Below are 18945 nucleotides of genomic sequence, written 5' to 3'. Positions count from 1 at the left end.
GTTGTTATTCAATACATGTATGTTGTTTAAAATTTGTTGTAACGTCACAAATGCGTCTTATACCATTGCATATTACTTATCAATAGGCCAAAGCAGCTAACACCACGCACACACGGACTGGCCAGCGGGAGTTTTCCCGGTGGTTCAGTGTGGGCCGGCGGAGAAAAAAAAAAAAAACAGTTGCGCGCTGGCCTTTAATATGATAAGCAATGTTAACAGTTTCTTTAAGAAACTGTTAACATTGCTTGTCATATTAAAGGCCAGCGCGCAACTGTAATAAGCAATGTTAACTGTAATAAGCAATGTTAACAGTTTCTTAAAGAAACTGTTAACATTGCTTATCATATTAAAGGCCAGCGCGCAACTTTTTTTTTTTTTCTCTGCCGGCCCACACTGAACCACCGGCCCACCGGGAAAACTCCCGCTACTCCCGATGGCCAGTCCGTGTGTACAACAACTGAAAGGCCAATACCTTGTTTCATATATTTAGTTAGGATAATATACATGATATATGTGTGGAGTGATAGATATGTCATCTGGCATGTTTTTTCCTATACCATAAAAGAAAAAAAAATTACAACAAATTCCTTTCATCACCCCCTCCATGTCTTATTATAGAAATCGAAATACTGACAGACTATAATATAATGCAACTTTCTTCAAATTAGACGCTCCAAGAAATAGAAGACTCGGAACCCAATGTACATGTGCCAGATCATGCAGAGGAGGTTATTCCAAATATTGAATCTGAGGTTTGTCACAGACCATGCAGACATTGTTTTCAACTTCTACATGCCATGAAATTGTTCAAATGTTCTTTTGTCTCTTTATGTTATCGCGACTGAGGCAGAAGGTACTGGTCGGGTCCATAGCCTCAGGACGCGCAGGCATTGGCTATCTCCCATCAACCAGGGTGGACAAGGCCCAGGGAAAAGAGCGGCAACACCTCATTCAGGAGGAAGTGCGGGCAGGCGTGGAGGAGGAACGAGCTAGCAGGATGGCGGGAATGGGACAACAAGGAGCATGGACTAAATGGGAGAACATTCTGCAACGGAAGATAACCTGGCCCAACATCTGGAGAGCAGACTCCCTTAACATCAGGTTCCTAGTCCAAGCTGTTTATGATGTCCTACCTAGTCCATCCAACCTTCATGTCTGGGGTAAAGCAGAGACACCATCCTGCCCCCAGTGTCCAGGATGGGGATCCCTGGAACACCTACTCAGCAGCTGCCCAAAAGCCCTTGGAGAGGGGCGTTATCGCTGGCGCCACAACCAAGTGCTGAAAGCAATTGCTGAGAGCATAGCCAAGGCCATTAACACCACCAAGGGCCACAGCAAGCCTAAGTCCATTAGGTTCCACAAAGCCGGAGAGAAGCCCACCATTCAAGCAGGGGCCAGGTCAGGCCTCCTCACCACTGCCGCGGACTGGCAGCTGGAAGTGGATCTGGGCAAACAGCTGAAGATCCCAGCTAGAATAACATCAACATGGCTCTGACCAGACATGATCATTGTTTCAGATGCCACCAAACAATTGATCATTCTGGAACTCACAGTTCCCTGGGAAGAACGCATGGAGGAGGCAAATGAGAGGAAGCATGCCAAGTACCAGGAGCTGGTGGAGGAGTGCAGGAGCCAAGGCTGGAAGACCTACTGTGAACCCCTGGAGGTTGGATGCTGAGGATTTGCAGGGCGGTCCCTCTGCAAAGTCCTCACCATGCTGGGCCTCACTGGTGAGGCAAAGAGGAAGGCCATCAGGTCTGCAACTGAAGCTGCAGAAAGAGCCACAAGATGGCTTTGGATTAAGAGGGCTGATCCGTGGACGAATGCTGCTGGGATACAGGCCGGAGTCTGATCACCTCCGGTTGGGTCGCCTGGGCGAGGGTGTCTGATATTGAAAGACCCGAAACACCCAGTGACCCCAGGTTACATCACTGATGATGTGTCCCAGCGCATCAGCAAGATGTATCTTTCACCTTATTCTTATTTTTGTATTAATATTTTGTTGTTAACATGCATGTTGTACATGAAAGTGTTAAATAAAATTGAATTGAATTGTTTTGTGGCATCTCTATTGCCTCATCAAAATATTTTTGAATTATTTCACATGCATGGAGCTTGTGAATTATTTTGATATATTGGCTGTTATATTTCAGAATTGTATAGACTTTTTCACAGAAACTGCAAGCCAAACAGACCCCAAAATTGGACGAAGAAATAAGAAGACCAGAGTCCATCTATCTGGAAAATCAAAATGTAAATTTACATTCATGAATCTAAATTATATGGTTGTGATGTCATACCAAAAATATTTCTAAAAAGAATTACTTTGTGATTTAGATTACTTGTGATTTGTTTTCATGCAATCCAGAACGACATACACTGATGTGACGTCACTCGCCCTAGCGGCAAAAATGGGTAAATGGCTCATGGCGCTTGTAGAAGCCGGGGCAAAAAACACAAAATCGGCTCTGAAATTCTTGATTTTCTACAAAGACGACCCTTTATTCAAGTTGAGTTTTGGATATTTTGTTTCACAATACAGCAATAAAACAATAAATACACATATTACGTGGTGTAAAAAGTGGTGTCAGTGGGTCTTTAATCATCTGTTCTAACAGAAAGTCATCACTAATCTGCTGATCAGCAAGAAATGTTTTGATGTCATGTCTAACATACCTATTCCTCTCATTTAGACCTTGGTAGAGTGTGTGTAGAAAGGTACCTTGTACAAGCCTCCTGTCATAGCTAAACTCTACGCCTGGCTGCTGTGACTCAAAAATAACCCTCTGCTTTAATCCCATGAGTCTATACAGAAATTGCTGTGGGCTCTCTCTGTCGTGCTGTCTGGCATTACTTAATTCTTGGAAGAGCTCGGTTACACTTTGATCTCTGATGTGAGAATGGAGGAACCTCTTTAAACCGTTAACTGTTAGGTCATCATGGTTAGTTAACATATCCCTAAATGTACCTGGTTTAATTATTTTAAGAACTGCTCTAATGATCTCGGCCTCACTAAACCCTTCTTGTAAAGCAGTGTCAATCTGCTTACAAAGACCCTTAAAAGATATGTCAGAACCTGTATCGGATATCTGACCACCATGCAGTTTACAGTCTCTGCGTGGAAGCAGAGCAGTAACATCAGACAACCTTAAAACCTGGTCTGTTACAGTGGAGGATAGGCTTGACCTACCATGGTGGACACTGTGGTTACCAGCAACACTCAGCTGGGCTGGCATCTCCGGAGTGCCAGGGGCATGAATGTCCATGGGTGGCAGACGCGTGTTGCGGTCCATGTGAACGGTGGAAACACAAACCTCACCAGATCTGGCGTCTGTCGATGTCAGTTCATGCAGCAGGTCCTAGAGGGAGAGGAGTTGAGCCATGCCTTCATCTTCAATTGCTTTCAACCTCTCGCTCCTGGTGTAGTCCACATACAGCTCTGGTTCACTAAAGCCCTCAGTGCTCTCGCTGCCATCTTCAATTGAACCGGCAACCAACTGCAGTTGACTGGAACTCAGCGCTGGAAGCTTTTTGTTTATCTGGAAGATCAGTATCCGCCGTGGGGTAACTGTGGCCATCGTGATGTCTCACCGGTGACTTTCGCTCTCTGGATGACGCTCAACGCAGCAGCCTTCCCTGGAGCTTGGACACCTGGTCTCACCGTCACACTGACCGCTCACCCTGCTCTTGGATGCTTAATCCCGGACAAGCCCCCAGTTGTTACCGGCGCCAGACCTAGGGGAATCTAGGCAGGTACAAGGCCCACAGGCTGGGTTGCGCTGTGGGTTAGATGCAATTCAGATACACAGAAATTACGTCTTGCTCAAGCAAATGGCATTTATTTTCTGTGTGCTCGAGCTACCATCTCCATGGCAACCCACTACGGTGTGACAGTGCAACAGTGCCATCTAGTGACATGAAAATAAATACATTAGTGGTTAATACCATTAGGTTAGATCTAATAAAACAAAAAAAAAAATGGGGGGGGGGGGGGTAACTGTTTTACAAAGCAAGCCATTTTCTATACCTGTCACACAAAGTACTAGATGTAGTAGTTTTTGTTGTGGGGTGTACTCATTTTTGCACCACCCTAATTTGAGTAAAACTGAAAAATGTGTAATCCAAGTTATATTATTAACCTTACTTTCACATAAGTTACAGATGTTATTTTAAACTTTGTCTTGTCAACATTTTGGAAATTGTGTTCATTGAGATATTGTTTAAAATGTCACTTTTCAAAGGGGGTGTACTCATTTACGCTGAGCACCGTATATGGAGTTAGCCATGACTGTAATGGTGATGAGCGCTATTTTCATATGATGATGTTACTTTGTTCAGACCAATGCCGTGTGTGTGTGTGTGTCCTGACTCATATACCCGTGAGAATCCTGGAGCATTATGAAAGCCATGCGAGCAGGGAAGTGAGCGAGTCTAGCAAACCGGATTCACTCCCGCTTCCCAACTACGGTCAGGAACGTGAAAAAGAGGGAAGGCAACATACTGGAATGGATTTTGCTCAGGATATTTCCCCTAGCTGTAAAAATTCCCTTGAGAAGTAATGCACATTAACATTCTACACTAATGCAAAAGCAGTGTGCAGCAGTGAAACAAAAGCCATGGAAAGGTCAAAAATTAAAGGAGGAGCTAAAAAAACAAACCAGGCATTAGAGGCATAGGCTTCCACACGTTTTAAAAAAAATAAATAAATCTACAAACAGTTTGGGCATCAGCACCCTGAATTGGCCTGCAATGCCATTTTCAAGGACCAGAATGAAGAGCTTAAAATGGACATTAAAAGATAGCTATAGACTAGGCTGTTGCCTCTCGCGGTTACCAGAGGACTAGCCCCCCTGTAACCCTAGCTGTATAGGTGAGAGGCCGAGGGCTATGGAAACGAAGGTCAGCGCCGCCCAATGTGCCTGACTGCATGGAGCGGGAAGGACTTTAGAGATGGGCTAGGCTGCATGTTCATTTAAAACTGCTGTAACTTGCCCAACCATAACTGACTATCATATGTGCCAGAGATTTCCAAGCTTGTTGGGGCTAAAGCACATCAAAGGTCAAATCAGAATGTCAAGGCACACCAAATTAAAAGCTGTCTATCGATTATGAAGAATGTCACACACATTATGATGGGCTAGAAGGTCATTTGCAAAATTTGACCCAGATTGCACTACAGCAGATTGTCAAATAATTATTAAAACAGATAGGTAAATCAGACAGGGAATTGTATAATTTATTAAAAACGTGAGGCAAAGCTCATTACAGTGTTTTCCATGAGTTACCTAGACTGTAGTGACGGAAGCATTTTCAGAACACAAACACCATTTGATTTGAGACTGATAACATTAAGTGTCCACTCCAGTCATCCACTAGTCCAAACACAATACGATGGTTATCAATTTAAAACAGCAAACAGATAACATCAATGGAGAAGTTAGCATTGATAATTAGCATTCATCAAACTTGAGCTTAGAAAACGTTAACACCAGCATGTCCGAATCTCATATCCTCGCTTTAAAACAGTGCACGGTTAAATTTGTAGTTTTAGCTTATTTGAGTCAGAAAAGCTGCTAACACATCCGGTAGCATGTATTCGTCATTCAAAACACAAGTGCATGCTCTAACCAGAGTTCAAAATAGGTTTATTTTTGGCTAAAATGAAATTATTCTGCATGTTCTCTATTCAATATTTTAAATTTTCTAAAAAAATAAATAAACCAGTTGAACACAGGTTATCACTTCTGCTTCATTTCTTTGAGGGCTGAAGTGTATGCTCTAGTCATTTTTTTTAACCGTTTATGAACTGTTAAACTCCTTAACCATGCTTTGCGGGTGTGGCCTTTTTGCTGTGGCATCACCATTCATATCAACACAACCAGTGTGTTTATGCTTAAATTACTAAAGCACAAAATTGTTTTGTGCAAGGTCTTCATAGATCTAAAACTCTTAATTTTGCTCTCAAAGTGCACCAGTTTGATACATTTAACTTTAAAATAAACAAAATTATCTCACAGGGGAGCATGCCCCCAGAGCGAGGGCCACTGACCCTAGTTTCACAAAATCCTGAGGGAAACACTATTATTCGGTCTTTTTTTTTTTTTTTAATAACTACTGCCAGAGGAAAAGCTACCTGTTCTTTTGCAAGTTAGGGTAGCTGTGAAAGAAATCTCTCTCAACTCAAACGTAGAAGTAGGTGACCGTGATTATGCAACATATCCTAGAAGCATGTTGATGTTCAAAAATAAACTTGACAGGTAGTGAACTAATGTGGCAAGTGTGTGTGGAAGGAGAAATCATGAGACGGAGAGCTCCGCTTTTGAATATAAAAGTGTGTCATTGCATATCGTACAACGAAATTGGACGCCATCCTACCAGTGCAACATCTGCTTATTTTAGATTTAATTATTTATTTCGGTCATTTCAACTTTCAATAACATACACACTGGTTACATACATATCAGCAAGAAAGACCGAAAAGGATTAGACTGAAGCAAAAGCTTACTGCGTCTACCCTCATCACATTTCATAAATTAATAAATTTTTTTTTATGCCAAAGGAATTAAGGAAACAAAAAGGAAAAAAAAACTAAAATTATAATAGTAACAATAGTATCTGTTACATTTTGTTCAATACAATTTTACAGCTTTCAATTTCAAATGAACACCAAAACATACATATTGGATTTTGACATTTTCGTATTCTGTAGCGTTAAATATCAAGTAGCTGGATCAAATTTAAATCAAACCATTTTTTTCCAAACATATTTCATATCTTAGTTTTGCATTTACTGATAATCTTATACGTTTGTATGCTTTAAGGCCTTTAAGCGTGTTACACAGTTTAATTTTATTTTCAAGACCATTCCATAAATTAAACTCCTGTTATAGATATACGCCTCTGTTTCACATTTGTTCTGAACTTTGTTTTAACAAACATGTGAGTTCCTCTCAATTCATAATGACACTCTCTGATTTGAAAAAAACTCTGAATACAGTCAGGGATAGTTTTGTTTTTGATTTTAAACATAAATTGAGCAATTTTGTAATCCACAAAATCACGAAATTTAAGGCCATTCAAGTTTATAAACAACTGATTGGTTCACTATAACATACGTTGTGTATGATCCTAATAGCTCTTTTCTGCAATATGAAGATCGGGTTTGTGATTGTTTTACATGCGTTTCCCCAGACCTCCACACAATAAGTTATGTATGGAACAAGCAGAGAATTATAAAGTGCGTGCAATGATTTTTGGCTTAGAATGTGTTTAGTTTTATGAAGTATTGCAATAGACTTGGACATTTTTGTTTTTACATGTTTAACTTGACAGGTAGTGAACTAATGTGGCAAGTGTGTGTGGAAGGAGAAATCATGAGACGGAGAGCTCCACTTTTGAATATAAAAATGTGTTATTGCATATCGTACAACGAAATCGGATGCCATCCTACCAGTGCAACATCTGCTTATTAAAAATAAAGAAAATATGTCCACAATTTTTATTAACAACTCAAACCCTAAAAAGACATACACACAAAACATTCACACACTGCTGTTTTTTTTTTTTTTTTTAATTGCACGGTCCCTTTAAAACAAGCACTGTTTAGTGCAGTTATGGCTCTTGGATAGAAGCTCTTTTTCGGTCTATAGACCCCTTACACTGACGACATATTTACGTTAGCAACGGTCACTACCCTACCCTATACCTGGGGGACAAGCAAACTTTGTTTACATACTGTTCACATACTGAAGCCAAGCAAAGATGTCAGACGTCCGTTGCTGTTGTCTGAAGAAAACTACAGCCAAAAAAGCCCTACTAACGGATTACTTGGATAATCTTAGTTATAAAGAAGTGAAGGATACATGGAAATTGGAGTTTATTAGTGGCTATGATCTGTACAAAATTCCTCAAAACCAATGGAGTGACGGTGCAGATTTGTGGCCTAGTATTAGCTACATGTTGGAATGTACTTTCCTTTTCTGGAAGAATCCGGACATGGAAGAACAGTTAAAAAAAAAAAAAAAAAAAAACTGCACACCCCACTACATAAACAAGAAAACCTTTGTGTAAAGAATTTTTACCGACATCAGCTTCAGGGAACAGAATGCTGCAAAAGCCTGAGCATTTACTCTCAAAGGACTACTACTTGAACTGTGGGCTAGATGGTATTCCCAGCCCGCTATGTCTCAACAACCTCAAGGACATCAAGTTACAGAGCTATTTGCACTCATTTATACATTGATATTTATGATTTGTTAAAAAAGAAACAAATCTCTGAAGTATTATTTGTAAAATAAGGTTATCTTGCTCTAGACTTTCAATGTTGTAAGATTTTATTTTAATTTTATCTAATAGTGGATGGTACAATAATTATAAATGCAAACAGAATCGGCACATTCCAGTTGCAGCTGTAGTCATATAGCTAACTATAATCATATAGTTAACTATAATCACCCTTGTAATAATAATTTCAATAAACTGTTCATGTTCAGTTCCCTCTTCATTTATTCTCTATTCAAAAGGCACAACTGAGTCACACAGGTTGATAAGTGTGCAACAGACAGTAACAATTTTATCCAACATAGTTTTTCCTGCCTTAGTCGATTTATTTCCATTTCACATGCCTGCAGCTGTTGTAAAGTTCAGTGCGTCTGTGTAGAACTCTCTCAAACTGTAGGTTCATTACTACACTCTGGCTCCAGGTTGACATTTTGCACAGGACTGAGTTCCTCTGATAACAGAAGCAAAGCTTCAGCGCTTTTTGCTCTTAATCTTTTCTGTTCTTTCAGGATGCATCAGGAGCATGTCGCCCCTTGTTGGGTTTTTTAACGAATTATGTCAGCGTTGTTTGTTTGGTGCCCAATCTGGGTTTTTCATGTCGAATGAGGAAGTTGGTTCATCTGGAAGAAAATCATTTGATTTTGTCTGAACACTTTCATGAAGAAGCCAATTCAAATGTGAGCAGAAATAAAAGGAGATTCTTAAACGAACTCTTCCATACTCTGTTGCACCTGTCTATTTTTAAAAAAATACATTTTAAATAGTCGCAAATTTCTCTGCAATTTTCAGGGTTAGCTCCTCTCGCTGTATTCTCTTTAACCACTCATTTCTTCATTGTTCTTGAAGCATTTGCTTCTCTTTGTTAACATTTTTCTTCATAGCAGGGAAATGGTAATATCTTTTATCTATTCCTCGATTTAAATGATTGGAACAACCAAAAACAGCACAAAAATGAACCATATTTAAGACTGGTTAAGCCTTGCTTACACGAAAACTGGTGTCTTTTCACCTGGGGGTCAATTATGTGATGCGTAACGTCATGTGCAAGGGGTCTATTTGTCCATTTCTTAATTGACCTGAACTGCCTACCCAAGGGCAGCAGTTCAAACAGAGAATTTCTGGGGTGGGATGGATCTTTTAACATACTGAGGGTTCTTCTGAGGCAGCAGGAACCGTAAAGCTCTTCCAGGCAGGGAAGAGGGCATCCGATGATCATCTGGGTGGTGGTGACAACCCTCTGGAGAACTTTTCTCTCTGCTCGTGTGCAGCTGACAAACCACACACTGATGCAGTATGTAAGTATGTTCGCTATGGAGCAACAATAGAAGGACACAAGCAGTTTTTGAGGGAGGTCGTTCATCCTGAGGATCATCAGGAAGTAAAGTCTCTGCTGTGTGTTCTTTATCACTTGTGTGGCATTAGAGCTCCAGGTCAGCTCCTCCTCTATGTGCACCCCAAGGAACCAGAAGTCCAGGATCCTCTCCACATATTGCGCACTGATGAGAATAGGCTGAAAGTCTTCTTTTTCCTGAAGTCTATGATCAGCTCCTTGGTTTTGGTGGTTGAGGACCAGGTTTGTTGTCTCAGCACTACCCAGACAGCTGCTCAACCTTGTGCTGATAAGCAGACTCCTTCCCCCCAGAGATGAGCCCCACTATGGTAGTATCATCCGCAAATATGTCGTCGTCATTACGGGAGCGAGCAGGGTGCAGTTGTAAGTGTGGAAGAACAACTTGTTTAATCCTAGATAAAGCCATGGCACAGCAGTTATGCTCATATTTACATAGGAATAACATCCATGAAATGTACCAGTCAGGATTTAGACCTCATCATAGCACAGAGACAGCTCTGGTTAAAGTAGTAAACAACCTACTGTTGGTGTCTGATCAGGGCTGTGTCTCGCTGCTTGTGTTGCTTGACCTTAGTTCAGCATTTGATACCATTGATCATTCCATTCTTCTGGATAGACTAGAAAATGTTGTGGGAGTTAAGGGAACGGCCCTCTCCTGGCTCAGCTCTTATTTAACTGATCGCTATCAGTATGCTGATGCAAATGGTGATTTTTCTAGACATACTGCATTTATATATATCAGGGCTTTACATTAGCACCCGCCAAATGCGGGTAAAATTCGGCTTTGGCGGGTAATAACTTTAGTCTCACTAGCCACTTTGGCGGGTGGTTTATTCTGTGGTACGACAATATATTTTAATTGTAGTTTTCTCTGAAGGCATCTGATATAATAAACACATTGTGATGTAATATTACGCGCCTACAACTCCCATGAGCACCTGCATAAACATTCTGACAGCATGTTAGAATTGTTTAGAACGTTCGTTAACATCTCAGATAAAAATCAAATGATACGGTAACCTGCGGTTAATGAACAAAGCAACAAAGTTGCTGACGACTGACAAGTGCACTGTGTGGCAGCATATAGCTGGAGTTTCAAACCCTGCTGCTCAGGAAAAAAGAGGCAGAAATGAGCAGGGCCGGAGCAGCATTTTAAAATCACCGAGGTCCGTGATGCGCAAAGCGCGCGGCGAAAAATGTTCGCCATATTTAAATGAGAGGGTGAATTACACACCACACAAGAGATCTCATCATCTCTAGCCGCTTTATCCTGTTCTACAGGGTCGCAGGCAAGCTGGATCCTATCCCAGCTGACTACGGGCGAAAGGCAGGGTACACCCTGGACAAGTCACCAGGTCATCACAGGGCTGACACAGACAACCATTCACACTCACATTCACACCTACGGTCAATTTAGAGTCACCAGTTAACCTAACCTGCATGTCTCTGGACTGTGGGGGAAACCGGAGCACCCGGAGGAAACCCACGCGGACACGGGGAGAACCCTAACCCTAGCGACTGCCTTTTCTGGTCGCTACAATAATAATCCTCCTCCCTGGAGCCAAATTTATTTTCAAAACGGGATTAAAGGCCATTTAGATAAAAAAAAAGTAAAAGTTAAAAGTGACTACCTACAAACATTTTTAATGAAAAAGTACAGTCATTGTTGTATTTTAAAAAAATATTATTTCATGAGCCTGCATGAAAATGCATGGGGTTGCTCAAAATTCCACAGCACACTTCACTTTGTCTCACAGCACACCAGGTATATACTGTTTCATCTCATCTCATTATCTGTAGCTGCGTTATCCTGTTCTACAGGGTCGCAGGCAAGCTGGAGCCTATCCCAGCTGACTAAGGGCGAAAGGCGGGGTACACCCTGGACAAGTCGCCAGGTCATCACAGGGCTGATGCATAGACACAGACAACTTGAGCACTGAGGTGTTACTAGTATTTTTATTAACAGGCAAGTTCCACCACACTGGCTAAAAGAACCGATGTCGGACCGCATTGTGCTCAAACTTGCGATTTACACCACTACTCCACATATCATCTGCAAGAAGAAATTGATATTAATTGGAGCTACCTTCATCTAGTCATCACATTTTGTTACATAAAAATATACAATCTTTATAATAAAATTTATGACAAACTCACAACCGAGGAGTCACCACTGTTTTTGGCTTCCTCTCGGTTCACCAGCTCTCCCTGGCAGGGGCCAAAGTGTGCACCTACTGGAACAGTCTCCCCCTTATTAAACACTCCCAGGCCTGCATCAGGAATACTGGACTTCTGGATTTCTAGCCCAGGAGGAAGTGTTTGTCTGGCTCGGTCAGGGACTCCCATGGGAACAGGAGTATCGGGGATGAAGAGGGGTGGTCCATGAACCTCGCATTTGTTGAGGAAGAAGGATTTGCAAACTTCACAGTCTGGGAGTAGAGAAAACACAACAGGAAGAAATGAGGCCCAAATGTGTGTGCAATCTGTGTGTGTGTCTATCTAAGACCATATACGGTACATTAGTACTGTATAAAGATTATCCTAAAAAAGCTTGCCAGTAAGGTTCACTGAGCATCTGGTTGAGACTAGAGGTGTCCATCAGGACTGGGATCAAACAGGACACAACCAAGTACCAGTATTGGCAAAAAATATGGAAACACCTACCAAAATGACAAAACACCACAATTTGACCTTTTGTTTTCAAGATCTCTTAATAAACTAAACATTTTCATCATAACAAACAAAAGTTACAAGTAACCAGAGTAAATCATTCTAAAATATTATCAATATTTGGTATGGAACCCCTTGACACTGAAGTGCACTGACACGATCAGGCATGCTATCATAAAGTTTATGAATAAAATCAAGTGGAATTGATCTCCATATGTCTTGCAACACTTCCCAGAGCTGTGGCAGGTTTGAAGGAGCCCTTTTCACCTTCTCTCGCTCCATGTAGTTCCAGACTTGCTAAATTATATTCATGTCAGGACTTTGGGCTGGCCAATCAAGAATTGCCAAGCTGCCATCTTGTTCTTTGTTTTGTAAATACTGTTTAACCATCCCAGCTGTGTGTTTTGGGTCATTATCTTGCTGGAAAGTTGTTGCCAATGAGAGCTCTTCCAGAAGGCACAGCATGATGGATAAGGATTTGTCTGTACTTGTCAAGAGTGAGGGTCCCATCTATTTTGTAGAGATGACCAACTCCATTGTAGGTGATGGCTCCCCATACTTGCAGGACCCCTCCGCCATGTTTTACTGTGGGAGAAATACAGTTTGCCTTGTATCTTTCCCCCTTTCTGCACCTGACTTACTGTTGCATAGCGTTGCCAAATAATTCAAAATTTCTTCTCATCTGAGAACATGACCCTTTTCCACTGCTCAAAAGTCCAACTCCTGTGAATTTTTGCCCAGTTAAGTCTCTTCTGCTTATTTCCACCTCTCAACAAAAGTTTTGCGCACTGACACATGACCTTTGAGGCCTTCTGCTGAGAACGTCTTCCTAACCAGGTGTGGGGAGACATCCTTGCCTGTAGCATCTTGGAGGTCCTGTGCCAGTTCCTTGCTGGATTTCTTCCTCTCTCGTAGAGATGTAGTCTTGAGGTACTGGACATCAGCTTTAGTCAACTTTTTCTTCCTTCCTCTGCCTGAAATGTTCTGGAAGTTCCCAGTCTTCTGGTGATGCTTGAGGCATTTCCAGACAGCACTGTGGGTCACATGCAGTTTCTTTGCTATGGCTCATTATGAATGGCCCTCCTCCCGCAAAACTTTCATCCTAATACGCTGCTCTTCTGTAGTTTCTCTCTCTGATGCCATTTCTGCCTGTTGCCTGGCTGTAGTCAGAGGATAAATACTTTTTCTAATGAATTATTTGTAGAGACCACATGATTTATTTAATGGTTTTCACCTGTGGAATAATTAGCATATCATGGTAAGATTGCCCAACAAGGAGTGATTAAGGTGGTTTTTGGGGCTAAACTAAACAAAAAGAGATACTATTTCCAATATTTTTATGATGTTTAACACACAATGAGGGCCAAAACTGCTAGTATTTTCATGGGTAAAGTATAAAATTATGGTTAAAAGGTGTCTCTGTATCTTCATAATGTATTTCAGTTGCCTTCAGTGCAGATTCTGATGTCATTTGCACGGATTAAGTATGCAAAATCGATCTTTTCCTAGGCATTTCCATATTTTGTGCCAGTATTGGATACGAGCATGAGGTTTTTTTTTTAACTTCCTTGTGGGAGTAAACAAATGGTCAGATACGAAGCTTGCAGGGCAAAATAAAATGAAGGTTCATTAACATGACTGTGGCACTGCATGATGTATTTACTCTTAGGACTTGCCTGGTCAGGGTTGTTTTAAATTCAGCTACTTGTTTGCTTATCTTCTGGGGAACAGAATTTCCCAAAATTTGTTATGAAAATCACATGCAGGTACAAACAAAATTAACTGTGGCACGGTGGTGTAGTGGTTAGCACGGTTGCCTCACAGCAAGAAGGTTCTGGGTTCGAACCCAGCGGCCGGCGAGGGCCTTTCTGTGTGGAGTTTGCATGTTCTCCCCGTGTCTGCGTGGGCTTCCTCCGGGTGCTCTGGTTTCCCCCACAATCCAAAGACATGCAGTTAGGTTAACGTGGGGCGGCCTTGGGCTGAGGTGCCTTTGAGCATGGTACCTGACCCCTGACTGCGCCCTGGGCGCTCTGGTGTGGCTGCCCCCTGCTCTGGGTGTGTGCACGCGCGTTCACTGCTTCAGATGGGTTAAATGCAGAGGATGAATTTCACTGTGCTTCAAGTGTGCATGTGACAAAAAGCTTCTTCTTCTTCTGTCCACACAGTAAGAAAGTAAGTAAATAAATAAATAAATAGTCAAACGGGGAGGAGAACTTGCAAAACTTCACACAGACAGCAACCCGAGCTTAAAATCGAATCCAGGACCCCGGAGCTGCGCCACTGTGATGCCCCGAAATCCGTATATTTGGACTCCTGTCTCTCACACCCACTGTCTCTTATTGAACATTCCATTCCAGAGGCATAATGAGGGGCATACTCTCTGTCCCCTATTAAGTCACAGCTGGTTGGGATCTTCTGTGAGCTTATGCATGTGGGGAACAGAGCACATAGCACGGTCCTCCAGGTGTGTTTTGCTATCATGTGACACAGCATGAGCTGCAATTGAAAAAGAGGAGTTTGATGGCTTTACATGTCTTGGAGGAAGTACGTGTTAGCCTTCACTCACATGGTTAGAGAGACCTGGCTAGTGGGTGGATACTAGCAGGTGACCACACTGGACGACAAATGGGTGGAAGAAAGAGGGGGGAAAAAAACTATAATCTTCTAATGTGGTGAAGACGTTACGACACATTTATTTAACATTTATGGAAGGAGACCCAGGTATCAGTCAGTAAGTTTCCCAAGATGGAAGAGTCTTAAGGACCGAGGACTTTGTGCTTTCTGGTTTCTCAGTCACACGACATCCCACATTTTTTTTTTTTTTGTCTCAGAATAAAAAACAGGAGTGGCTGGAGAGAATGACAGACATTCTGCAACATTAAATGTAAACAGAAACAAATTAAACATTGAATGTGTCATTCATTAATAAATTCAAAATTGCAATAACAAGCAAATCACTATGGTTTGAGGGGAATCATACATTTTGGGCCATGTTGTAATATGAAAATAAAACCACGCAGCATAGATTTTTTTTAATACACACCCATCGTGTGATATTCCATGCTTTTTTTTGTTCAGGTTAGCATCCTCGGTTTATAACGACTAAAGTATTTTAAATAAATAAATAAACAAACAAAGTTTCTCTCACTCCTCGCTACCATGTTACACGCTCTATAAACAAAAGTTCATACTTTAATCAATAAAAAAATCTAAATTTCAATGTCAATTTGTTGATTAAAATAAGAGAGACTGAGGCTACATGCCAAATGTACTGTACTGCACTTTTAGTGCACCAGATAGTGTGCAGGGTAGAATAAACAGTGAGTGTTACTGAGCACCAGAGTGGCCTAATGTCTTACAGAGATGGTCTTTATCGTCAGGATCTTCCACTTTAACGGAGAGACCTTCAGGTGGGTTGTCGAGATCGTCTCCATAGCTGTAGATATTCAGCTCCAGCGTCTCCTCTTTCTTCACACAGGCTTCTGAGGTCTCTCCATCCATGGATGTCTCGGTTTTCATGTCCTCACACAGCTAAAGATCAAACAAATCTGTTAGGGCGGGACGGTATCCATCCCACTCGGGAAGATGCTGCTCTCATTTCTCGCAGCATAGCTCATAGTCTCAGAACAGGCTTAGTTAATCCACGACAATCCAGAGCCAAGGCTAGGGAGCAGACGGACAGGCTAAACTGTCTGTTTGCTACCTGCACAGTCATCACACAGGTTTCATTACATTGAGACTGTGCCTGTTCCCCGAGCTATACAAAAAAGTAGAAATACTCAGGGTTTGTTCTAATAATCTAATTAATATAAAATTACATCATACTGACTGTACAGCCGCTGCCAGCACCTTTGACCTACTGTAAAAGGTAAGACTTTTAAATATTTTCTCTCTTATGTCTGAAGCATGAACTGTTAATGAACTTCTTACTGATCAGCAGTTTAATGTACTCTGTTTAAACAGAAACATGGATTAAACCAAATGAGTCTGTAGCATTAAATGAAACTAGTCCTCCTGGTTGCAGTTATATACACCAGCCTCGTCTAACTGGCAAAGGAGGCATCGCGATTCTTTATAATGATTATCTCAGCATGACACAAAAACCTGGACAGTTAGTATGAAGAACTTCAAACGCATTTGTGGCAGTGGGGGAGTGGCTTAGTGTCAGTTTGTGAATGTAGGGCGGGGCCAGGGAAGGTGAGTGGCAAAGTCAATGCACTTGTTAATTAAGTGTGTGTGTGTGTGTTTGTTGCAGTGACTGTGGAGAACAGAAATAGAGGGAGAGAGCAGAGAGAAGAGATTTCCCCAGACCAAAACAACTGTCTGTACGTACACGTCTGTGTACCTAAATGCACATTAAAGCTGAAAAACAACATGAAAATAAAAAGGTGTGTGTGAACATCATCTCTCGCCTGCCATGCTTCTGTACTCCAACCACATGAGGGACATATTAAAGTGGTGCCGAAACCCGGGAGTACAGAAGGGAACCACCACATGAAGTCTTCCCCATTGAAGGATCTCATCCATACTCTCGCTACTGCCCAGCAGAACCAGGAATCAAGCGCTGACCGCCCTCCGGAAGGAACAAGAGCAATGCTTTGAAGCCTTGATACTGGCCCAGCAGGAAGATCGCCAAGCGTTCCGACATCTGCTTGTGTTGTCGGGGACCTCGACCGCAGTGGACCCTCCCCACAGCACCCTCACAAAGATGGGCCCGTACAACGATCCAGAAGGCTTTAATTGCTCACTTCAAGCCAGCAGCCGAAGTGTGGGGGTGGCCAGTCAAGCAGCGCGCAGCATGCCTACTGCTGCTCCTGACTGGCGAGGCACAGCCCGCCATACAGCAGCTCGCATACACCGACCTGAAGAGAGCCATCCTGCAGTGTGTCGGCCACTCTCCGGAACAACATCGCCAGTGCTTCTGGACACGGACATTGGAGGAGGTCAGCCGGCCGTTCGCATTCGACCAATAGCGGCTGAGGGTGGAAGACCATGACACCAACAGGATCATCGATCTGGTGACACTGGAACAGTTTATCGCTCAACTTCCAGAAGGAACGGCAGACTGGGTCCAGAGTCATCACTCAGTGTCCCTGGAGCAAGCCATCAAGTTGGTGGAGGGCCATCTGATGCCGGTTCCGACAGTAGGCGGATGGGTCGCCTCTTCTCCCTTCTCTTCCCGTCCCCACCCCATTCCCCCACCATAGAGACGGGGGCTGGCTCCCCACAGCTGGCCCACCGCACCAGGGGTGTCCTCCCGTATTCTCCTTCCACATCTGTGATTGAGGAATCACACAGTGACTGGAGCAGCCCGGCGGTCCTGGTACCCAAGACTGATAGATCGGTTCTTTGTAAACTATAGAAAAAAAAGTCAACGTGGTGTCTAAATTCGACACATACCCAATGCCTCGCATTGATGAGTTGCTTGATCAGTTAGATGCTGCTCACTTTTATTCGACACTGGATTTAACAAAGGGATATTGGCAGATCCCCTTGACTCCTCTATCCTGAGAGAAAATGGCCTTTTCCACACCGTTTGGATTACACCAGTTTGTCACGCTTCTTTCTTGGTTATCTGGGGCTCCCGCCACATTCCAGCAGCTCATGGAGAATATCCTCCATCCCCACACTGCCTATGTGGCAATGTACCTTGATGACATTATCGCGTACAGCAACGATTGGCCTCGGCACCTTGAACACCTTAGGGCTGTCCTAGAGTCACGGAGGCATGTGGGTCTCATAGCTAACCCCCAAAAAAATGTGCAATTGGGTGGGTGGAAGTACGGTATCTGGGTCATGGGCAGGTGTATCCCCAAATTGACAAGACTGCTGCGATTGTGGCTTGCCCGAGGCCCAAGACCAAAAAGGGGGTGAGGCAGTTCCTGGGGCTGGCTGGCTACTATCCTAGGTTCATACCTAATTATTCAGATGTCACCAGCCCACTGACTGATCTCACTAAAATGGGAGCACCAGATCCGGTCCAGTGGACGGAGCAGTGCCAACAGGCTTTCACCAAGGTAAAAGCTGCAGTGTGTGTGTGTGTGTGGGGGGGGGGGGGGGGGGCTTTCACACTCCCCTGATTTCTCTCCCCTTCATTTTACAGACAGACGCATCAGACAGAAGGCTGGAGGCCGTTTTGTACCAGAAGGTGGAGAGCAAGGAACTGTAAATCAGCTGCAAGCTCTCGATGCACGAAAGTATGTACAGCACCATTAAAAAGGAGTGCCTGGCCATCAAGTGGGCGGTCCTCACCTTCCAATACTACCTGCTGGGGTGCCCTTTCACTCTCTGTGCGGACCACGTGCCCCTCCAGTGACTCCACCGCATGACGGATGCCAATGTGCGGATCACCCATTGGTATCTCATCCTCCAGGAGGTTACATTCTAGGTGGTCCACAGGCCGGGGCACAGATGGTGGTGGCAGACTTCCTGTTCCATTGAAGGGGGAGTCCACTGCAGGATGGATGGCTCCCCGGCCCGAGTCGACCGGTGGGGGTATGTGGCAGTGGGGACATGGCCTAGCGGCAGTTTGAGAATGGAGGGCGGGTCCAAGGTTTCTTTATTTGTACCATACCGTAGTACTGGTAAATTCGTTGTGCAGGCAGGAATTCAGCAATCCCAATACAAAATAGCAGCTACGTAAA

The 18945-nt window shown here is 43.1% G+C and overlaps 1 protein-coding gene across 1 annotated transcript in view; it reads right to left on the bottom strand.

The window, feature by feature from the left end:
* LOC132888985 (zinc finger protein 271-like) overlaps positions 1 to 18945 on the bottom strand; it is a 53562-nt gene that overhangs the window by 30830 nt on the left and 3787 nt on the right. Inside the window, exons 2-3 of the mRNA XM_060925082.1 lie at positions 15661 to 15832; positions 11789 to 12060 (exon numbers count right to left, since the gene is read on the bottom strand). Coding sequence (XP_060781065.1) covers positions 11789 to 12060; positions 15661 to 15832 — 444 coding nt within the window. The remainder of the gene's footprint in view (positions 1 to 11788; positions 12061 to 15660; positions 15833 to 18945) is intronic.

This window comes from Neoarius graeffei, chromosome 7 (genome assembly GCF_027579695.1).
Source record: "Neoarius graeffei isolate fNeoGra1 chromosome 7, fNeoGra1.pri, whole genome shotgun sequence".
Classification (NCBI taxonomy): Eukaryota; Metazoa; Chordata; class Actinopteri; order Siluriformes; family Ariidae; genus Neoarius; species Neoarius graeffei.
The sequence above is the reverse complement of the archived record's forward strand: the minus strand, read 5'-3'. Positions and strand labels throughout refer to the sequence as shown.